Here is a 16,063-nt window from a genome sequence, read left to right as displayed (position 1 = left end):
TTGATTCTAAAGATGCGGTCATGGTTGAGAACCCCTGAGAAAAGAATAAGCATTTTAGGGAGGTCCAGGATCTCTGGAAAAACTTTTCTTCAGGTGGATAGTTTTTATTTTGACACAAAAGCAAGGCGGTCTCAGTGAGAATGAGGGCTTATTTTGGTTCTGTTCTCCTCTCAGTTCCTATGTTTTGACTGTCACTTCTCATCTTCTAGGTATGTAGGAAACCTTCCAAGAATATTTGACTACTCTCCTTTAGATCCAACGCAGGATTTCAACACACAGATGTAAGTGCCAGATGGTTTTTTTTTTTTTTAAAGAATCCACTAAAGCATTCATAGTAATTATCTCTGGTTTGCAGAATTAAAGACAATTCTCTTTTCTGTGTTTTTTGAAAAGTTTTCTAAAATGAGCATGTGTTACTTTAACAAGAAGAAATTAATAAAGTTATCTTCAAAGTGCTGAGGAAAATTTGAAAAATTTCAGAATCAAATAAATGAAACCAGTTATTTGTGAGTCATCGAGATAAATGTTCTACCTAAAAGCAGCTGTACTTACTGAAATTCATAAACAATGCTAACATCTCTAAGGAAAAAAAAAAAAAACAATGACCTGTTTGTTTGTTTCTCCCTGCTGTCCAGGACTAAGTTAGGACACGGCCTTCTCTCAGGCCAGTATTCAAAACCTCCAGTGAAATCTGAGCTCATTGAACAGGTGATTAAAGAGGATCACAAGGTGGGTGTCAGAGTGTTTGCCGTGTTGACATACAGGCAGGAGGGACCTTTATCAGACAAAACGTGGGTTTCCTATGATTTGGCAAATGGCGGCAGTAAGTTTAGCAAGCTTCTGGAATAACTGTTTCCTTTCAGAGTCTAGGGTGTCTGTCTGCATACTCTTAAAAATTGTGGTAAGGAATAACCAAGGTCAGGGTTTCTAGTGACAGCTGCCTCATGGATTATACGTGTGTGCCATCATTGTTGATCTTCAGAAACAATATCCTTTATAAAATAGAGTTGAGATGGAAGGAACAAACCTTATGAAAATATAAACTTCCTCCTCTCAGTAACACAATCTCATCTTGCCCCCTGTAGTGTCTTTTTCCTCCTAAGCCTCAACCTTGTTTGCTAGTGTTTCTCAAGGGGCTGCTTGGTAAAAAACACCACCACAGATTCCTCAGCCCCTTCCCAGGGCTGAGGATTCAGAATTCTGGGATGGGCTGGAGAATCCTCATTTTTGGTATGCTGCTACCTGGGGGGTTTTTAAGCACACTCAAGTATGAGAAGCTCGGTTGGGCCTTAGGTCCCTATTGATCGATGGAGTCATTGAAAGACAGGCTCTCTTAGTTACCCAGTGTTGCTGTAACAGACATACCACAAGTAGGTGGCTTTAAAGGACAGAAATTAATTTTCTTACAGTTCTGGAGATCCATCAGGATCTTGTGTGTCGACCCCTTCCTTGTTTGTAGCCCTGGGTTGTCCTTGGTTCCTTGATGATTTTCACGTGGATCTGTCTTCCTCTGTTTGTGCTCACTTGTCTCTGTGTCTGTGCTGCCCTTTATATAACTCACAAGGGATTAGATTTAGGATCCACCCTGTACCAGTATGACTGCCACTGATGATTGATTACATTAGGTTACAGTATGGAAGGTGATCACATTACATTACATTAACAGATATATTAAAAAAGAAAACAAAAAGCAAAACCAAACCCATTGCTGTTAAGTGAACTCCAACTCATAGGGACCCTATAGAACAGAGTAGAACTGTCCCATGGGATTTCCAAAGCCCTTGGAGTTCGGCAGTGCACAGCTTATATGGCTTCTCCAGTACTGGCTCTGCCTTCTGAGTACCGGAGCTTGACATAGTGGCAGGGTCTGTCCTGTTTTTCATGTGTCTGATCTCTGTGCTTGGATCTTGAGTCAGTCATGCTTTACTGATACTTGCAGACTGAGGGCAAGAATCGAAAGTGAATAAACTCCTGTTCATAATGAAGCCAGCTGTTGAGGAAGTGGGGCAGATAGGAGAAGGGAGATTATGAGGGGCATGCAGAGTGGCCCTGTTTGGGGGAGGCAGGTTGTGGGTAAGGTGAGGGGGAGTCAACATGTTTCAGAACGATGTAGGAAGAACTTAAGTTCTCAGGTTGCTGTGCTACCAGCATTATAGGCAAGGAGTTCCTCATCCACCAGAGGCTGGAAGACCCTCACAGGGAGGCAATCGTGGAGACTAGCAGGTGTAGGGCTGGAGTGGGGCGTTACCCAGGCTTTTTCTGCCTCGGAGCTCCTATGAAACTTTGAAGAGGTGATGGTGAAAAAATTTGGTCCAATACAGGGAACTCGGGCTGGAAAGGGGGAGCATGTTGTCACATTGTGGGGATTGCAACCAATGTCACAAAACAACTTGTGTACAAATTTTTTGAATGAGAAACTAACTTGAGCTGTAAACTTTCACCTAAAGCACAGTAAAAAGAAAAAAGAAAAAAAAAACCTTGGTCTAAAATGTTGTTTTGGTTGCATCTATCCTGGGTTTTCATCCAGGCTGTGTCACTTCTTGGGTAGTTCTCCTCTTGAAGCAGAGTCCACCCTGTCTTGGTGAGACAGGGACAGACTGGAGCTCAGGAGCTTGGCTGCCTCTCTGGGCTCAGCCACTAAGGAGCCGTGTGACCGTGGACAAGTCACTTAAACTTCCTCTTTTTAAATTGATATATATTTCACGTATTATAGCATTCACCAATTTAAAAGTATACAATTAAGTGGTTTTTTGCGTATCTGCAAGACTGTGCAACTGTCACCACAACCTAATTCTAGAATGTTTTCATCACTCCCAGAAGAAACCCCGTACCCACTAGTAGTCATTCCCCATTCATCCTTCTCCCAGCCCCTGGCAGCCACGCATTTTCTTTCTGTCTCTGTGGTCTTGCCTATTCGGGACATTTCCACTTAACCTCTCCTGACCTCAGCAATCTGGTCTGGGTGATTGTTGTGAATGTTTCAAATATGAGGATCCCCTTTCTAATGTAAATAAGATCTATATCATTGCATGATCATTGTGCTTTGGAATCTCCTCATTTGAGAAAATGTGATATGAAATCATCCATTTAGTGATGTTTGGCAGTAAAATTTTGCCCTTAGAAAAAAGTAGTTCTTGTATGAGCAAGACGTATTATTCAGTCAACAAACAATGCCTGCTGCAGCTGCCCATTGGTTCTCTCTCCCGTTGGATTTAGTGACCATCGTACAGTAGCTCTGTAGATCTCCAGAGGCCTGAGGCTTACCGGTGGGACACACTACTTTGTCTAGGTCAGGGCATGTAACCTGGCGGCACTTGGGCCATATCTGGCCCGCAGGTGTGTATTGGTTGGCCCACACAGAAACATCTGAATTTCCGGCTTTCCATGAACAATCAGAACCTCTGCCAATACCAGGCTCACGATAGCGATTGGTGGGAGCCAATTAGCCGCCCTCCCTTTACACAAACCATAGTCTCTCTTTACACAGGACACACAGTTCCCAGCAGGCCTCAGTTGCTTTCTGACTTACAGCCTCGCTGGTGCTCTGGCTATTTGGGTTTGTGACCCTTGATCTAGGTGTTTTGTAAAATCCTTTCTGGGTCTGAGGATCATCATCTAGTGATCAGTGTCATCAGTGGTGCAATGTGTACTTGGCCGCGGTGGGGAGGGTCCATCCACCTGGGTGGGAAGCGAGTGAGCATTTGGTGCAAGCACCAATAAGCTTCTTTTAACATTCAAAATAGAGCTTGAAATGACCATATGATTTTCTTTCTGGCCCTGGGGTTGTCAGTTTCAAGCTGTTATTCTAACAGACGAGTAATTCATAGCAAAAATCTCCACTTCCCTTGACAGGCGAGGGAATCACTTTCTGAAGCATCAGGACTTTTTCTGGTTGGTTTCTGAGGAACCAATTTTTAAGAATCTTCCTTCTCTCAGGTGTCAGGTACCCTTTGGCCAGATGGTTTTGCCTCAGGCTTCTGATGCTTGTGACTTGTAGCTGAGCCTGAGATGGCCCAAGAGAGGAAGGAAGACATGCTGAAGCAGTGAGGGGATAGATTTTAAGAGGAGTATGTAGCAGAGGGGAGAGGGCATGAGAGATGGGGCAGAGGCATGTGGCAGAAATAGCTTTTTACAGAGCCAGCACCAAAAAAGATACTAATAACTAGCATTCAAAAAAACAGAAACAAAAATCCATTGCCATCAAGTAAATTCTGACTCATAGCGACTCTATAGGACAGAGTAGAACTGCCCCATAGGGTTTCCAGGGAGTAGCTAGTGGATTTGAACTGCCGACCTTTTTGTTAGCAGCCAAGCTTTTAATCACTGAGCCACCAGGGTTCCCAGTTACATAGTGCTTAATAAGAGCAAGGATCTTGAGGTATGTTCTCTGATGTAGAAACTGATGCACAGAAACCTTGCCCAAAGTTACAAAGTGGATGAGTTGCAGAGCTGAGATTTAACCAGGCAGTCTGGCTCCTGAGTCTGCTTCCAGCCACTCTGCTGCCTCCCTAGCAGCTGTTCCAGCTCGTGTGTCAGGCTCCCAGTGCCTCATATGTGGGTAGTGGTTGGTGGGTGACAAGGGGGACGTTTGAAATTTTCATAATTACCAGATAGCCTGGGAACATGCGTTTCTCACCTCTATCCATATTTGTGTCTATTGCAAAGAAAGGTGATCCAACAAAATGTAAAAATTTTCACACAATATCAATAATATCAGACACAAGTAAAATTTTGCTGAAGATAATTAAAAAATGGGTACACAGTACATCCACAGGAAACTGCCAGAAATTCAAGCCAGATTCAGAAGAGAATGTGGAATGAGGGATATCATTGCTGATGTCAGAAGGATCTTGGCTGAGAGCAGAGAATACCAGAAGGATGTTTACCTGTGTTTTATTGGCTATGCAAAGGCATTTGATTGAGTGAATCATAACAAATTATGGATAACATTGAGAAGAATGGGAATTCCAGAACACTTACTTGTGCTCGTGAGGAATCTGTACTTAGACCAAGAAGCAGTCATTCGAACAGAACAAGGGGATACTGTGTGGTTTAAAATCTGGAAAGGTGTGTATTGTACCCTTTCACTATACTTACTCAATCTGTATGCTGAGCAAATAATCCGAGAAGCTGAACTATATGACGAAGAACAGGGCATCAGGGTTGAAGGAAGACATATTAACAACCTGTGTTATGCAGATGACACAACCTTGCTTGCTGAAAGTGAAGAGGACTCGAAGCACTTACTGATGGTGATCTAAGACTGCAGCCTTCAGTATGGATTATGCCTCAACATAAAGAAAACAAAAATCCTCACAACTGGACCAATAAGCAACATTGTGATATTGAAGTTGTCAAGGATTTCATTTTACTTGGATCCACAATCAATGTATTGTATTGGGCAAATCTCTGCAAAGGACTTCTTCTAAAGTGTTAAAAAGCAAAGGTGTCACTTTGAGGACTAAGCTGTGCCTGACCAAGCCATGGTATTTTCAATCACCTCATATGCATGCAAAAGCTGGACAATGAATAAGGAAGACCAAAGAATTGATGCCTTTGAATTATGGTGTTGGCAAAGAATACTGAATGTACCATAGACTGCCAGAAAAATGAAAAAATCTGTCTTGAAAGAAGTACAACCAGAATACTCCTTAGAAGGAAAGGTGGCGAGACTTCATCTCATGTACTTCGGACATGTTATCAGAAGGGACTAGTCCCTGAAGAAGGACATCATGGTTGGTAAAGTACAGGGTCACCAAAAAAGAGGAAAACCCTCAACGAGATGGCTCCAACAATGGGCTCAAGTATAGCAACGATTGTGAGGATGGCACAGGACTGGGCAGTGTTTCGTTCTGTTTTACTTAGGGTGAGAGGGTGACTATGAGTCAGAGGCAACTTGACAACATGTAACAAGAAATAACAACATCTTTGTTCTTAGATCATTTCTAGAATATGTACTTCCTGATAGTAAATTGTTCTGCTACAGATCAAGGTGAAATCTAGGTTTTATATATGCATGTTTAACAAACATTTTCATCTCTAAAAAGATTTACAGTATTTTTTTGGACACTTCCAGCTTTTTAAAAATTTGTTGAATTGATTTTTTTAAAATTTCATTGTGAATAGAACTACCATACAACCCAGAAATCCCACTCCTCAGAATATACCCTAGAGAAATAAGAGCCTTTACACAAACAGATATATGCACACCCACGTTTATTGCAGCACTGTTTACAATAGCAAAAAGCTGGAAGCAACCAAGGTGTCCCTCAACGGATGAATGGTTAAATAAATTATGGTATATTCACACAATGGAATACTACGCATTGATAAAGAACAGTGACAAATCTGTGAAATATTTCATAACATGGAGGAATCTGTAAGGCATTATGCTGAGTGAAATTAGATGCAAAAGGACAAATATTGTATAAGACCACTATTAGAAGATCTTGAGAAATAGTTTAAACTGAGAAGAACACATTCTTTTGTGGTTATGAGATGGGGGAGGGGAGGGAGGGAGGGTGGGAGAGAGTTATTTGCTGATTAGTTAATAGAAAAGAACTGCTTTAGGTGAAGGGAAGGACAATACTCAATACAGGGAAAGTCAGCTCAACTGGACTGGACCAAAAGCAAAGAAGTTTCCGGGATAAACTGAATGCTTCAAAGGTCAGCGGAGCAAGGGCGGGGGTTTGGGGACTATGGCTTAAGGGGACTTCTAAGTCAATTGGCAAAATAATTCTGTTACGAAAACATTCTGCATCCCACTTTGAAATGTGGCGTCTGGGGTCTTAAATGCTAACAAGCGGCCAACTGAGATGCATCAATTGGTCTCAACCCACCTGGATCAAAGGAGAATGAAGAACACCAAGCTCACACGACAACTATGAGCCCAAGAGACAGAAAGGGCCACATGAACTAGAGACTTACATCATCCTGAGACCAGAAGAACTAGATGGTGCCTGGCCACAACCGATGACTGCCCTGACAGGGAGCACAACAGAGAACCCCTGAGGGAGCAGGAGAACAGTGGGATGCAGACCCCAAATTCTCATAAAAAGACCAGACTTAATGATCTGACTGAGACTAGAAGAATCCCGGCAGTCATGGTCCCCAAACCTTCTGTTGGCCCAGGATAGGAACCATTCCTGAAGACAACTCATCAGACATGGAAGGGACTGGACAATGGGTAGGAGAGAGATGCTGATGAAGAGTGAGCTACTTGTATCAGGTGGACACTTGAGACTGTGTTGTCATCTCCTGTCTGGAGAGGAGATAAGAGGGTAGAGAGGGTTAGAAACTGGCAAAACGGTCATGAAAGGAGAGACTGGAAGGAGGGAGCAGGCTCACTTATTAGGGGGAGAGTAAATGGGAGTATGTAGTAAGGTGTATATAAGCTTATATGTGACAGACTGACTTGATTTGTAAACTCTCACTTAAAGCACAATAAAAATTATTTTAAAAAAATCCATTGTGGTGAATATATATAAGAAAATATTTGCCATTTTAACCATTTTTAGGTGGACAATTCTGTGACGTTATTGTTGAATTGATTTTAAAAACTTAATTGCATTTGTAATACATTAGCCTTTCTTCCTATGAAAGAACTTCAAAAAGTGTTTTCCTGATATTTATTCATTCTAAGGCAGTGCTTCCAAAAATTTTAAGGCTGAATACTCATTTTATTTCTCCTTCTCAATATCACTTTTTAAACATTTCTGTGCTCCGAAAAAACTGCATTTCTTAAGTGACAATTCACTTGAGTTCCCATTCAAATAAATCGTTGAGACACAATTGCAGCTCTCAGCTTTTGTTCAATGCGGGATAACCAGTGTCGTACTTTGAGGTGGTGTAATTTTAGCTCCAAGTGTAAAAACTTTGTTTTTGTTAACCTCCATTCTCTTATGTTGGGCAAATGTAAAATCTCTAATTCACCTTTTGAAATATGAAAAATTGCTTGGGAAATGTCCCCTGGCCCCTGAGCTTGAGAGATCCAAGGATTATGTTCACTAATAGATTAAAAGTTTGAATCAACAGAATGCAGACACCTGTGTACTAGGGGCCGGCTGCGATGTGTCTATCTTTTTATTCCTTGTGGTCTTTTATTGTAAATCTCTGTACAGGTATTGCTCCAACGTGACACAAAGCCTTAATCTTGCTTATTAATCAAAGCATTAGGCTCAGGGGAAAATGTGTGGAGGGTGTCTGACTGCCTGCTTGGTGCACTGTTAAACAAAGTGATGTGTAAACATTTGGAGAGATTCTGGACACTGTGGTCCTCTCTCTAATTTTAGCTAATCTGTTCTGCAATTGCTGATGGGGAGAGTAAGTACAGCATCCTATAAATATGACATGTTCCTTAGTGGTTCCTATTTTGGAGACTATCTGGGGCCCCCTCTTAGGAAGTTCGTTGTTAAGATGCTGGAGATGGTGCTCTAGCTAGAGGGTGTGCTCCCTGAGGGCAGGTCTGACTTCCTCAATTTCAGCCTCTCCCTCTCTTGTGCAGCCTTAGGCCTGTAGCGGACACTTGGTTGATGTCACTAGCACACTGTCAAGTAGACAACGGGCTTCAGTTCACCTCAGTTCTTCAGTTCTTATTTTGGCTTCTTGATTTCCTTTCTTGGAGTTACTGCTTTACTCAGGGTCTGACCTTTTTTTGTTGTTGTTATTTAAATTTGCACGTAGTAGACAGAATAGTGTAAATTATATTTACACTAGAAGCTGTATGCATTGTGCAGCTTCCACAGCCACCATTTTGCCAATCTGGTTTCGTTAATTCCCCCTAAGCTCATCTCTTCCTTCCTTACGCTTTCTTTTCTTCCCTTCCCTTCTCCGGAGTGTTTGAACACGAATTCCAGGCATTTGCCTTTTCACCTGTAAATAGATTGCATCTCTAACTAATAACTTCTTTTATCTTTTAACATAAATATCATGTTAAAAGTTGTTTAAAGTGTTAAAAGCACACCAGAAAAATTAACAGCCATTTCTTCATATCCTCTAGTTCCTATCCATGTTCATACTTTCCCTGTAGTTATCAAAGATGTCTTTTTTAAGTCCCCTTCCTTTTCTTTTTTTTTACAAGCCATTGGTTTGTTGAAGAAGCTGGATCACTTGCCCTAAGATTGCCCTAAAAATTGCTTCCTTGAGATATTGTTTAACTTGTGTTTCTTAGAAACTGATAGATTTGAAGGCTTGGTTAGATTCAGGCTCAACTTTTTAAGAGCCTGACTTTCTGTTATCTATAGAAACACAGTAATACTTGAGCTATGAGAGTTAGTAAGAGTTAGTGAGGCCTCCCCTCTGAAATCAGATAGAACGGCTATGGGGCACAGATGCAGGCAGACAGGGCTAGGTGATGATCAAGGCAGTCATGTTGGGGGCTGAGTTTGAGGTAAACTTCTCAAAGTCAGCTATGGAACTGGGAGCTGGCCTGCAGCAGGATGTGGAGATGGAGAGGCATCATCTCTCTGGTTAGGAAACTTTTCTGAGTGACTTCTAAATGACGAATGACTCTCAGGCTTGACTGTCGAACAAAGGATTAAGGAATGCCCATGGAGGAGAAACAAGGAGATGAAATGGGCTCAGAAGAGGAAGAGGTACGGGAGGGGAAGGAGTGAGACTGTGCCTTAGTCACAGTGTGGGGCTGAGCTTCCAGTGTTTGTCATCATGATCTCCCCTGAAACTTCTTCTCCCAGTTGTAAGAACAGGTGGTGGCACAGAGCGGCAGCCAGCAATTAAGAAATTTCCTGACTTGTCGAACTTTCCAAGGCAGCTGCTTGCTATGGTCTGTTGGGGACTGGCAGCCACACCAGCTTGAATCATAGTTTGTAAGAAATAACACCATCAGCAGCAGGCAGTGAATGCGTGCCTATATGACTGCCTAAACAGAAATGCACAAATGTGAAAAGATTTATTCCAAGCGGTGCCTCCATACTGTCGAGAGTGGAGAAATAATTGCTGGACTGGCCAGTGATAATGCTCTCAGACATGAGTGGGTTTGGAGAAGGCTTACCCAGAGTCCAAGATGTACCGTCTTCTCTTTTCAGCAACTGGTAGGATGGACTCAGGGACATCAGAAATGAGCTCTGGTCACATGTGTGCCAGAAGCAGCATTAGGACATTAGAGAGAGTGAGAGGCTTGTGTAGCCATGTGACCCAGGACCACCTCTTGAGGAGATAATGACAGTGGTCAGCTCCTGGGGTTGTGTGAGTTAAGCAAGATGCATGTGTAACATGCTGAGAACTGTGCCTGGCACCTAGGAAATATTCATCCAGGTACTTAGTAAATATCCATCCAGGCACCTAGGAAGTATCCATCCAGGTACCTAAAATAGTGTCTGACATTTCATTGTACTCAGTAAATATCTGTTCTGTGAATGAATAAATGTTAGCTATTGTGCAAAGATGAAGCATGTTATTGTATGCTTGTGTTGACTGATACTATATAGATATACATCAGCAATATAAGTCAAAGTTACGGCTTTTCCATAGTTTTCAGGTATATATACAGGTAGTTAGGAGCCCTGGTGGCACAGTGGCTAAAACACTTAGCTGCTGACCAAAAGGTCAACGGTTCAAACCCACCAACCACTCGACAGGAGAAAGATGTGGCAGTCTGCTTCCATGAAGATTTACAGCCTTGGAAACCCTATGGGGTAGTTCTCCTTGAAGGCAGTGGGCTTTTTTTTTTTTTTTGTGGTTATATACAGATAGTAAAATCAAGTCAGGTGTGAATTGGTCTTCACCCAGCACTGGGAGCATGTCTGAAGCCCTGTGTGTATAAGTTGGTCTTTCATGTACAGGTCCCAAGTCCTCCAATGCCCAACCGCTGCCACCTTGGGGAATTGTCCTGAGAGCTTCTAGCACTGTTCAGCTTCTCAGTAGTGTGTCTCTTATCTCTCCTGTTACTGTAAACTTTGGGGGAGCAGGCTTCTCCATGGTGCTGTGCATGAAGTAGGTGGTAAGGGAATTCTGGGTGACTTATACCAGGGTATGTTTTCATCAAGACAGGAAAATTCACCTTTTTTTTTTTTTTAAAGAAATCATGTGTGTTGGTGAGATTGGCCACAGGGAGGTTTCACATCACCTGTTGCATCTGACTATGCGATTGTGTAAACCAGCCACAGTCTCTAGACTGTAGACATTGACCTGGATGCCCGTGAGAACTCAAGGGGATGTGAGACATGGCCCCTGCTTGCTAAGGAGTACCATGAGGCAGCGGAGGCGGGCCAGAAACAGGCTGAGAGTTACAGAAGAGTAGAAGGCAGGTCCTGCTGTGTCCCAAACGATGGCCCAGATAAGGAGTTCTCTGGACTTCAGGAGAGGGCAGGGTGGCCTGGAAGCTGAGAAAGTGGAGATTTTGAGAAGTGGGTGGGCAGCAGGCACGTTTATAGAGGGAATGTGATTTACTTTTTTTGCTTGATTGACAAGGTAAGGTTTGTTGCCCTGAGACACTTATCTGTTTTTGCTATAAAGAGCCTGGAACTAGAATCAAGCAGAACCTCAATGCCATTGTGGCTCTGCTCATTTCTCAGTTGCATTGTAATCTGGTTGTTAGGACTACTTGAGTTGGAAGACCTGTCTGGCACTTCTCTGTCAGCCTCCGTTTCTTCAGCTATAAAGCAGGGACAACAGTGAAGCCTTCTTCATAGGCCGTTGTGGGTATTAAGTGAGGTAGCTTGCACCACCATTTTCAGATGGGCTCCCCTGTCTCTAAAGGGTTCTCTCATGTGCCCTCATGAGGAGGTAAGGGAAGATGCTGCACAGCTCTCTCCTCCTGACTTCCTCCCTGATGCTTCTCTATCCTGTTCTTAAAGGGGCTGTGATGGACCACCTGGGCCACCATGTTGCAAGTCCTGTGAGGATGGATCTAGTGTCTCTCTTTAAAACGCGGGTGTATTTATCACCTACTACCCTCAGCTTTAAGTGCTTTGGCTGCTAACCAAAGGGTCGGCAGTTCGAATCTGCCAGGCGCTCCTTGGAAACTCTATGGGGCAGTTCTACTCTGTCCTGTAGTGTCGCTATGAGTCGGAATTGACTTGATGGCACTGGGTTTGGTTTTTTTTTTTTGGTGACCCTCAGCTTTGAGTCAACAGGAAGAGCACCATCCTGTTGTCACTTAGGGTTCATAGCGAAGTGCCTGGTACATACTAAATGTCCAGTGAGTGTTGGCTCTTACCATGAGTTAGGTCTTTGGGCTTCAGTTTTCTCATCTGAAAAATGAGGCTTCTAGTAACCCTTGCTTTGCTTGCCCCTTAGGGCTGTTAGAAGGCTCCTCTAAGTTAATTATTGTAAGTTGATATGATTTTTATACTTTAGCCTCAACAGAATGGGATCTCTCCACGCATGTTTAAGGCCTTCGTAAGCAAGAGCCACCCAGAATTCTCGTCGAATAGACAACAAGATGCCCAGGAGTTTTTCTTGCACCTGGTGAACCTAGTAGAGGTGAGTGAGTAAGCCTTTCTTCAAAACGTTCAAAGGGCTTTTATAAAGTGTGCCCAGCCCCTAACTGTGGTCCACCGTGGCTTGGCCAGAAGGTCTGCCTGCTTCCTGCCTCTTACCTGAATCTCTCCATGTCAGAGGTGGATCAGAATCGGCTTCTTTGAAGAAGTCTTTCTCTGCTGAGCTCCCTGGATGTAATCACTCCTCACACCTTGTTTTCTAGGCATTTGTGCATCTGTCTGTTTTTTAAATTTGCGGCTGTGATGGCAGTGTTTGTCAGTTTTTTGGTCTCCGTGACAAAACTCCTTGAGGGTCCTATGGAGTATTTGCTGTCCCCTGCCACCACTCAGAGGCAGTCACGCTTTGCTCAAAGCAGAGTTGAAGCACATTAAACGTGAGATTTTTAAAAGCCACTGAGGTTTCCTAGGTAAAGGCTCACTTTTTTTTTTTTTTTAAATAAACAAAACAAGAACTTTTTTCTCATTATAGAAGTGACGCATGTTCTTCATGGAAAGCACAAAGGAGAAAATAAAAATCTCCCACCATACCAGCCCCTGAAAACAAGCTGGGTTGGCATGTTGGTGTCTGACCCTCCAGTGGTTTTCAAAGTGCATGTATTCTGTACACGCTGTTTTGTTAACAGTGTTTCCTGCTTTACCTGTTGGGAACATTTACATATTCTAATATGGCATGTTTTTTTTTTATTCTCCTGTAATTATGTGAGTGCATTTATACAGTCATATCACATATGCCTTAATTTTCCAGGGTAGTCCTGTATGTTTCCCTTTCCCCTTTTTGTTTGAATTTTCCATCTCCTCACTTCTTCTAATTCCATTTACACCCATCCTCCTAATTCCATTTACATCCATCCTCCTCCTTTGATTTGATTTCTAGCGGCTGCATAATACAAATTCACATGATGAACTATACACCAACGCCATCGAGTCAAGCCCAACTCATAGTGACCGTAGAGGACAGAGTAGAACTGCCCCATAGGGTTTCCAAGGAGCAGCTGGTGGATTCGAACTGCCGACCTTTTGATTAGCAGCCACTGTGCCACCAGGGCTCCATAGTTTATTTTACCACCCCCCTATTTTGGGACTTGATAAAAATTTTCCTGGTTTGCTATTAATATATTCTAATGAACTGGCTTGGCCAAAGGAAATTTTTAGTAAGGCCAGACCTTTGCACTAGATTTATATTTGATATCTTGCTAATTTCTATTCATGGCTTAATCATAAACTCACTAACCTGATATACTCCAACCTTTAGAGGCACCGCATCGGCTCAGAAAACCCAAGTGATGTTTTCCGGTTTTTGGTGGAAGAACGTATTCAGTGCTGTCAGACCCGCAAAGTCCGTTACACAGAGAGGGTGGACTACCTGATGCAGTTACCTGTGGCCATGGAGGCAGCAACCAACAAAGGTGAAAGTTCCAAAATGGGACATAAGTAGCAAGCTGCTTTATACATGGAAACCCTCAAGCCAGACAACATGGTTTTAGTCACTGAAAAGTTGTATCAGGAGTAGGCCTAGCCTACATGGTGTCTGTCTTGCATGTCCCTTTTCATCTTCAGTCTCTGTGTGACTTTCTTTTGTGAAGGACTGACTGTATCCCAGGCTTCCTGCAGTGTTTATGAATGGAGCCTATTTCAATGCCCATAAAGTTGATCATCTGGTTGGTTTAGAGTCAGCTTAATTTGGGGGCAAATTATTTGTAATAATATGCATAGAAGATTCTTTAACAACATCACTCATATTTTATGCTACAAAGGCTGAGGGAAATGGTTAGAATTGGTGTTTTAATGTTAGATGTTCATGTGGAGGTCTCTTCTGAAATTGGGCAACTTTGATGTCTGAGTTTTTAAGACGCTTCTCATGGGGCATACTTGTGCAGGGCTGCTTGTAGGAGTGAGGCCCCGTGAAAGGGTCTCTGGAGTTTGGAAGGGAGAAGGCAGAGATGACCTGCCATGGGGGGTTCTTGGGGAAGTTTCCTTCTGCATTCAGTCTAGTCTGGTTCTTCTCAGGCAGAATAGATGGACGGTATTTCTTAGAATTAACATCCTAGAAGCAGAAAAAAGCAACTGGGTTGCTTATCTCCTGAGAACTGGTCATTTTTGTAAAGCTTGATAGCTTCCTGGGTGGCCTTTTTAGCTCTTTTCTGGTTTTTTTTTTTTTTGGTCAATTATTGTGTTAATTGGAAAGTGATAATTATGATGATTTTAAGAAGAATGGTAATCCCTGGATGGTGCAAATGGTTAATGCCCTGGGCTGCTACCTTAAAGGTTGGAGGTTTGAGCCCACCCAGAGGCACCTTAGAAGAAAGACCTGGAGATTTACTTCCAAAAAATCAGCTACTGAAAACCCTTTGGAGCACAGTTCTACTCTGACACACATGCAGTTGCCATGAGTTGGAATTGACTCAATGGCAACTGGTAAAATGATTTCTATTTTCTATAAGCTCGTGGAGCTTTTGACCAGTTCTCTATTCTTTGGCTATTACACAACATAGAAACGAGGGCTGAGTCTGTGGGTTGTTTCTTTTTTAGATCTGGGCTTAATTGCCCACCTCTGGGATACTGACTTACACGTTCTGCCCAGTTCTGTGATCTTTTGTAACCCACTGTTTATATTTTATGAGTGGTAATTATTTTTTCAGGAAGGAGATTTATGATTTAGTTTCTGGAAATTGACTGCTGGGAATGGCTGGTGGTAACTTCCTAGATATATAAAAAAAAAAGTAACCATAAACTGATCATGGATGGGGGAATAAATTTTGAAAGCATATTCGGATAAGTCAGACATAAAACGACAAATATTATTTGATCCTGCTTATATGAAATATCCAGAATAGGCAAATGCATTGAGACTAGAGTTTATGAGTGGTTACCAGGGGCGGGTGGTAGGGGGTAGACATTGCTTTAGGGGTACCGAGTTTCTGTTAATGATGAAGAAAAAATGTGGAAATGGATACTGGTGATTCTTGCACAACATGATGAAGGTGATGGAAGTCACTGAATTGTACATTGAACAGTGGTTGCCATGGCAAGTGCTTTGTTATATACATTTCACCACAATTTAAAAAGAGCGTATCCAGGTATGTTTAAGAAAACACATATGCACACATGTGTACCTAAAAACTGATGAATTGGGAGTGAGTTTTTTGTAACCCAAAAGGATTTCACATAAAAATCCACTAAAAATCTGTGTAAAAATTTATTTACAGAACCATTTCTAGGAGCAGATCTTTGACTCTGAGAGGTTCATGGCACACTCACTTCTCTTCCTCTGAGTGTTTAATCACTTGGGTAGGAAGAGTATGAAATCAGTGAGTCGACTCCAACTCACGGTGACCCCATGTATGTCAGAGTAGAGCAGTGCTCCATAGGGTTTTCAGTGGCTGACTTTTCAAAAGCAGATCGCCAGGCCTTTCTTCTGAGGTGCCTCTGGGTGGACTCAAAACCTCCATCCTTTTGGTTAGCAGCTGAGCGTGTTAGTGTTTGCAACACCAGGGGTAGTGTAGAGAGGCCTTTGAGGCTGGCTGCCCCATATGTGAGGTATTGGGTAACACCCACAAGGAGTTGTCTTGCAGTGCTGTTTAATATCATGGGTTGTGCGATGACGG

The 16,063-nt window shown here is 42.6% G+C and overlaps 1 protein-coding gene across 1 annotated transcript in view; it reads left to right on the top strand.

The window, feature by feature from the left end:
- USP13 (ubiquitin specific peptidase 13) overlaps positions 1-16,063 on the top strand; it is a 150,403-nt gene that overhangs the window by 98,540 nt on the left and 35,800 nt on the right. Inside the window, exons 9-12 of the mRNA XM_049881750.1 lie at positions 210-281; positions 636-729; positions 12,316-12,441; positions 13,711-13,864. Of these exons, the coding sequence (XP_049737707.1) occupies positions 210-281; positions 636-729; positions 12,316-12,441; positions 13,711-13,864 (446 nt within the window). The remainder of the gene's footprint in view (positions 1-209; positions 282-635; positions 730-12,315; positions 12,442-13,710; positions 13,865-16,063) is intronic.

This window comes from Elephas maximus, chromosome 1, assembly GCF_024166365.1.
Source record: "Elephas maximus indicus isolate mEleMax1 chromosome 1, mEleMax1 primary haplotype, whole genome shotgun sequence".
NCBI lineage: Eukaryota > Metazoa > Chordata > Mammalia > Proboscidea > Elephantidae > Elephas > Elephas maximus.
This window is presented reverse-complemented; position numbering and strand designations above follow the sequence as displayed.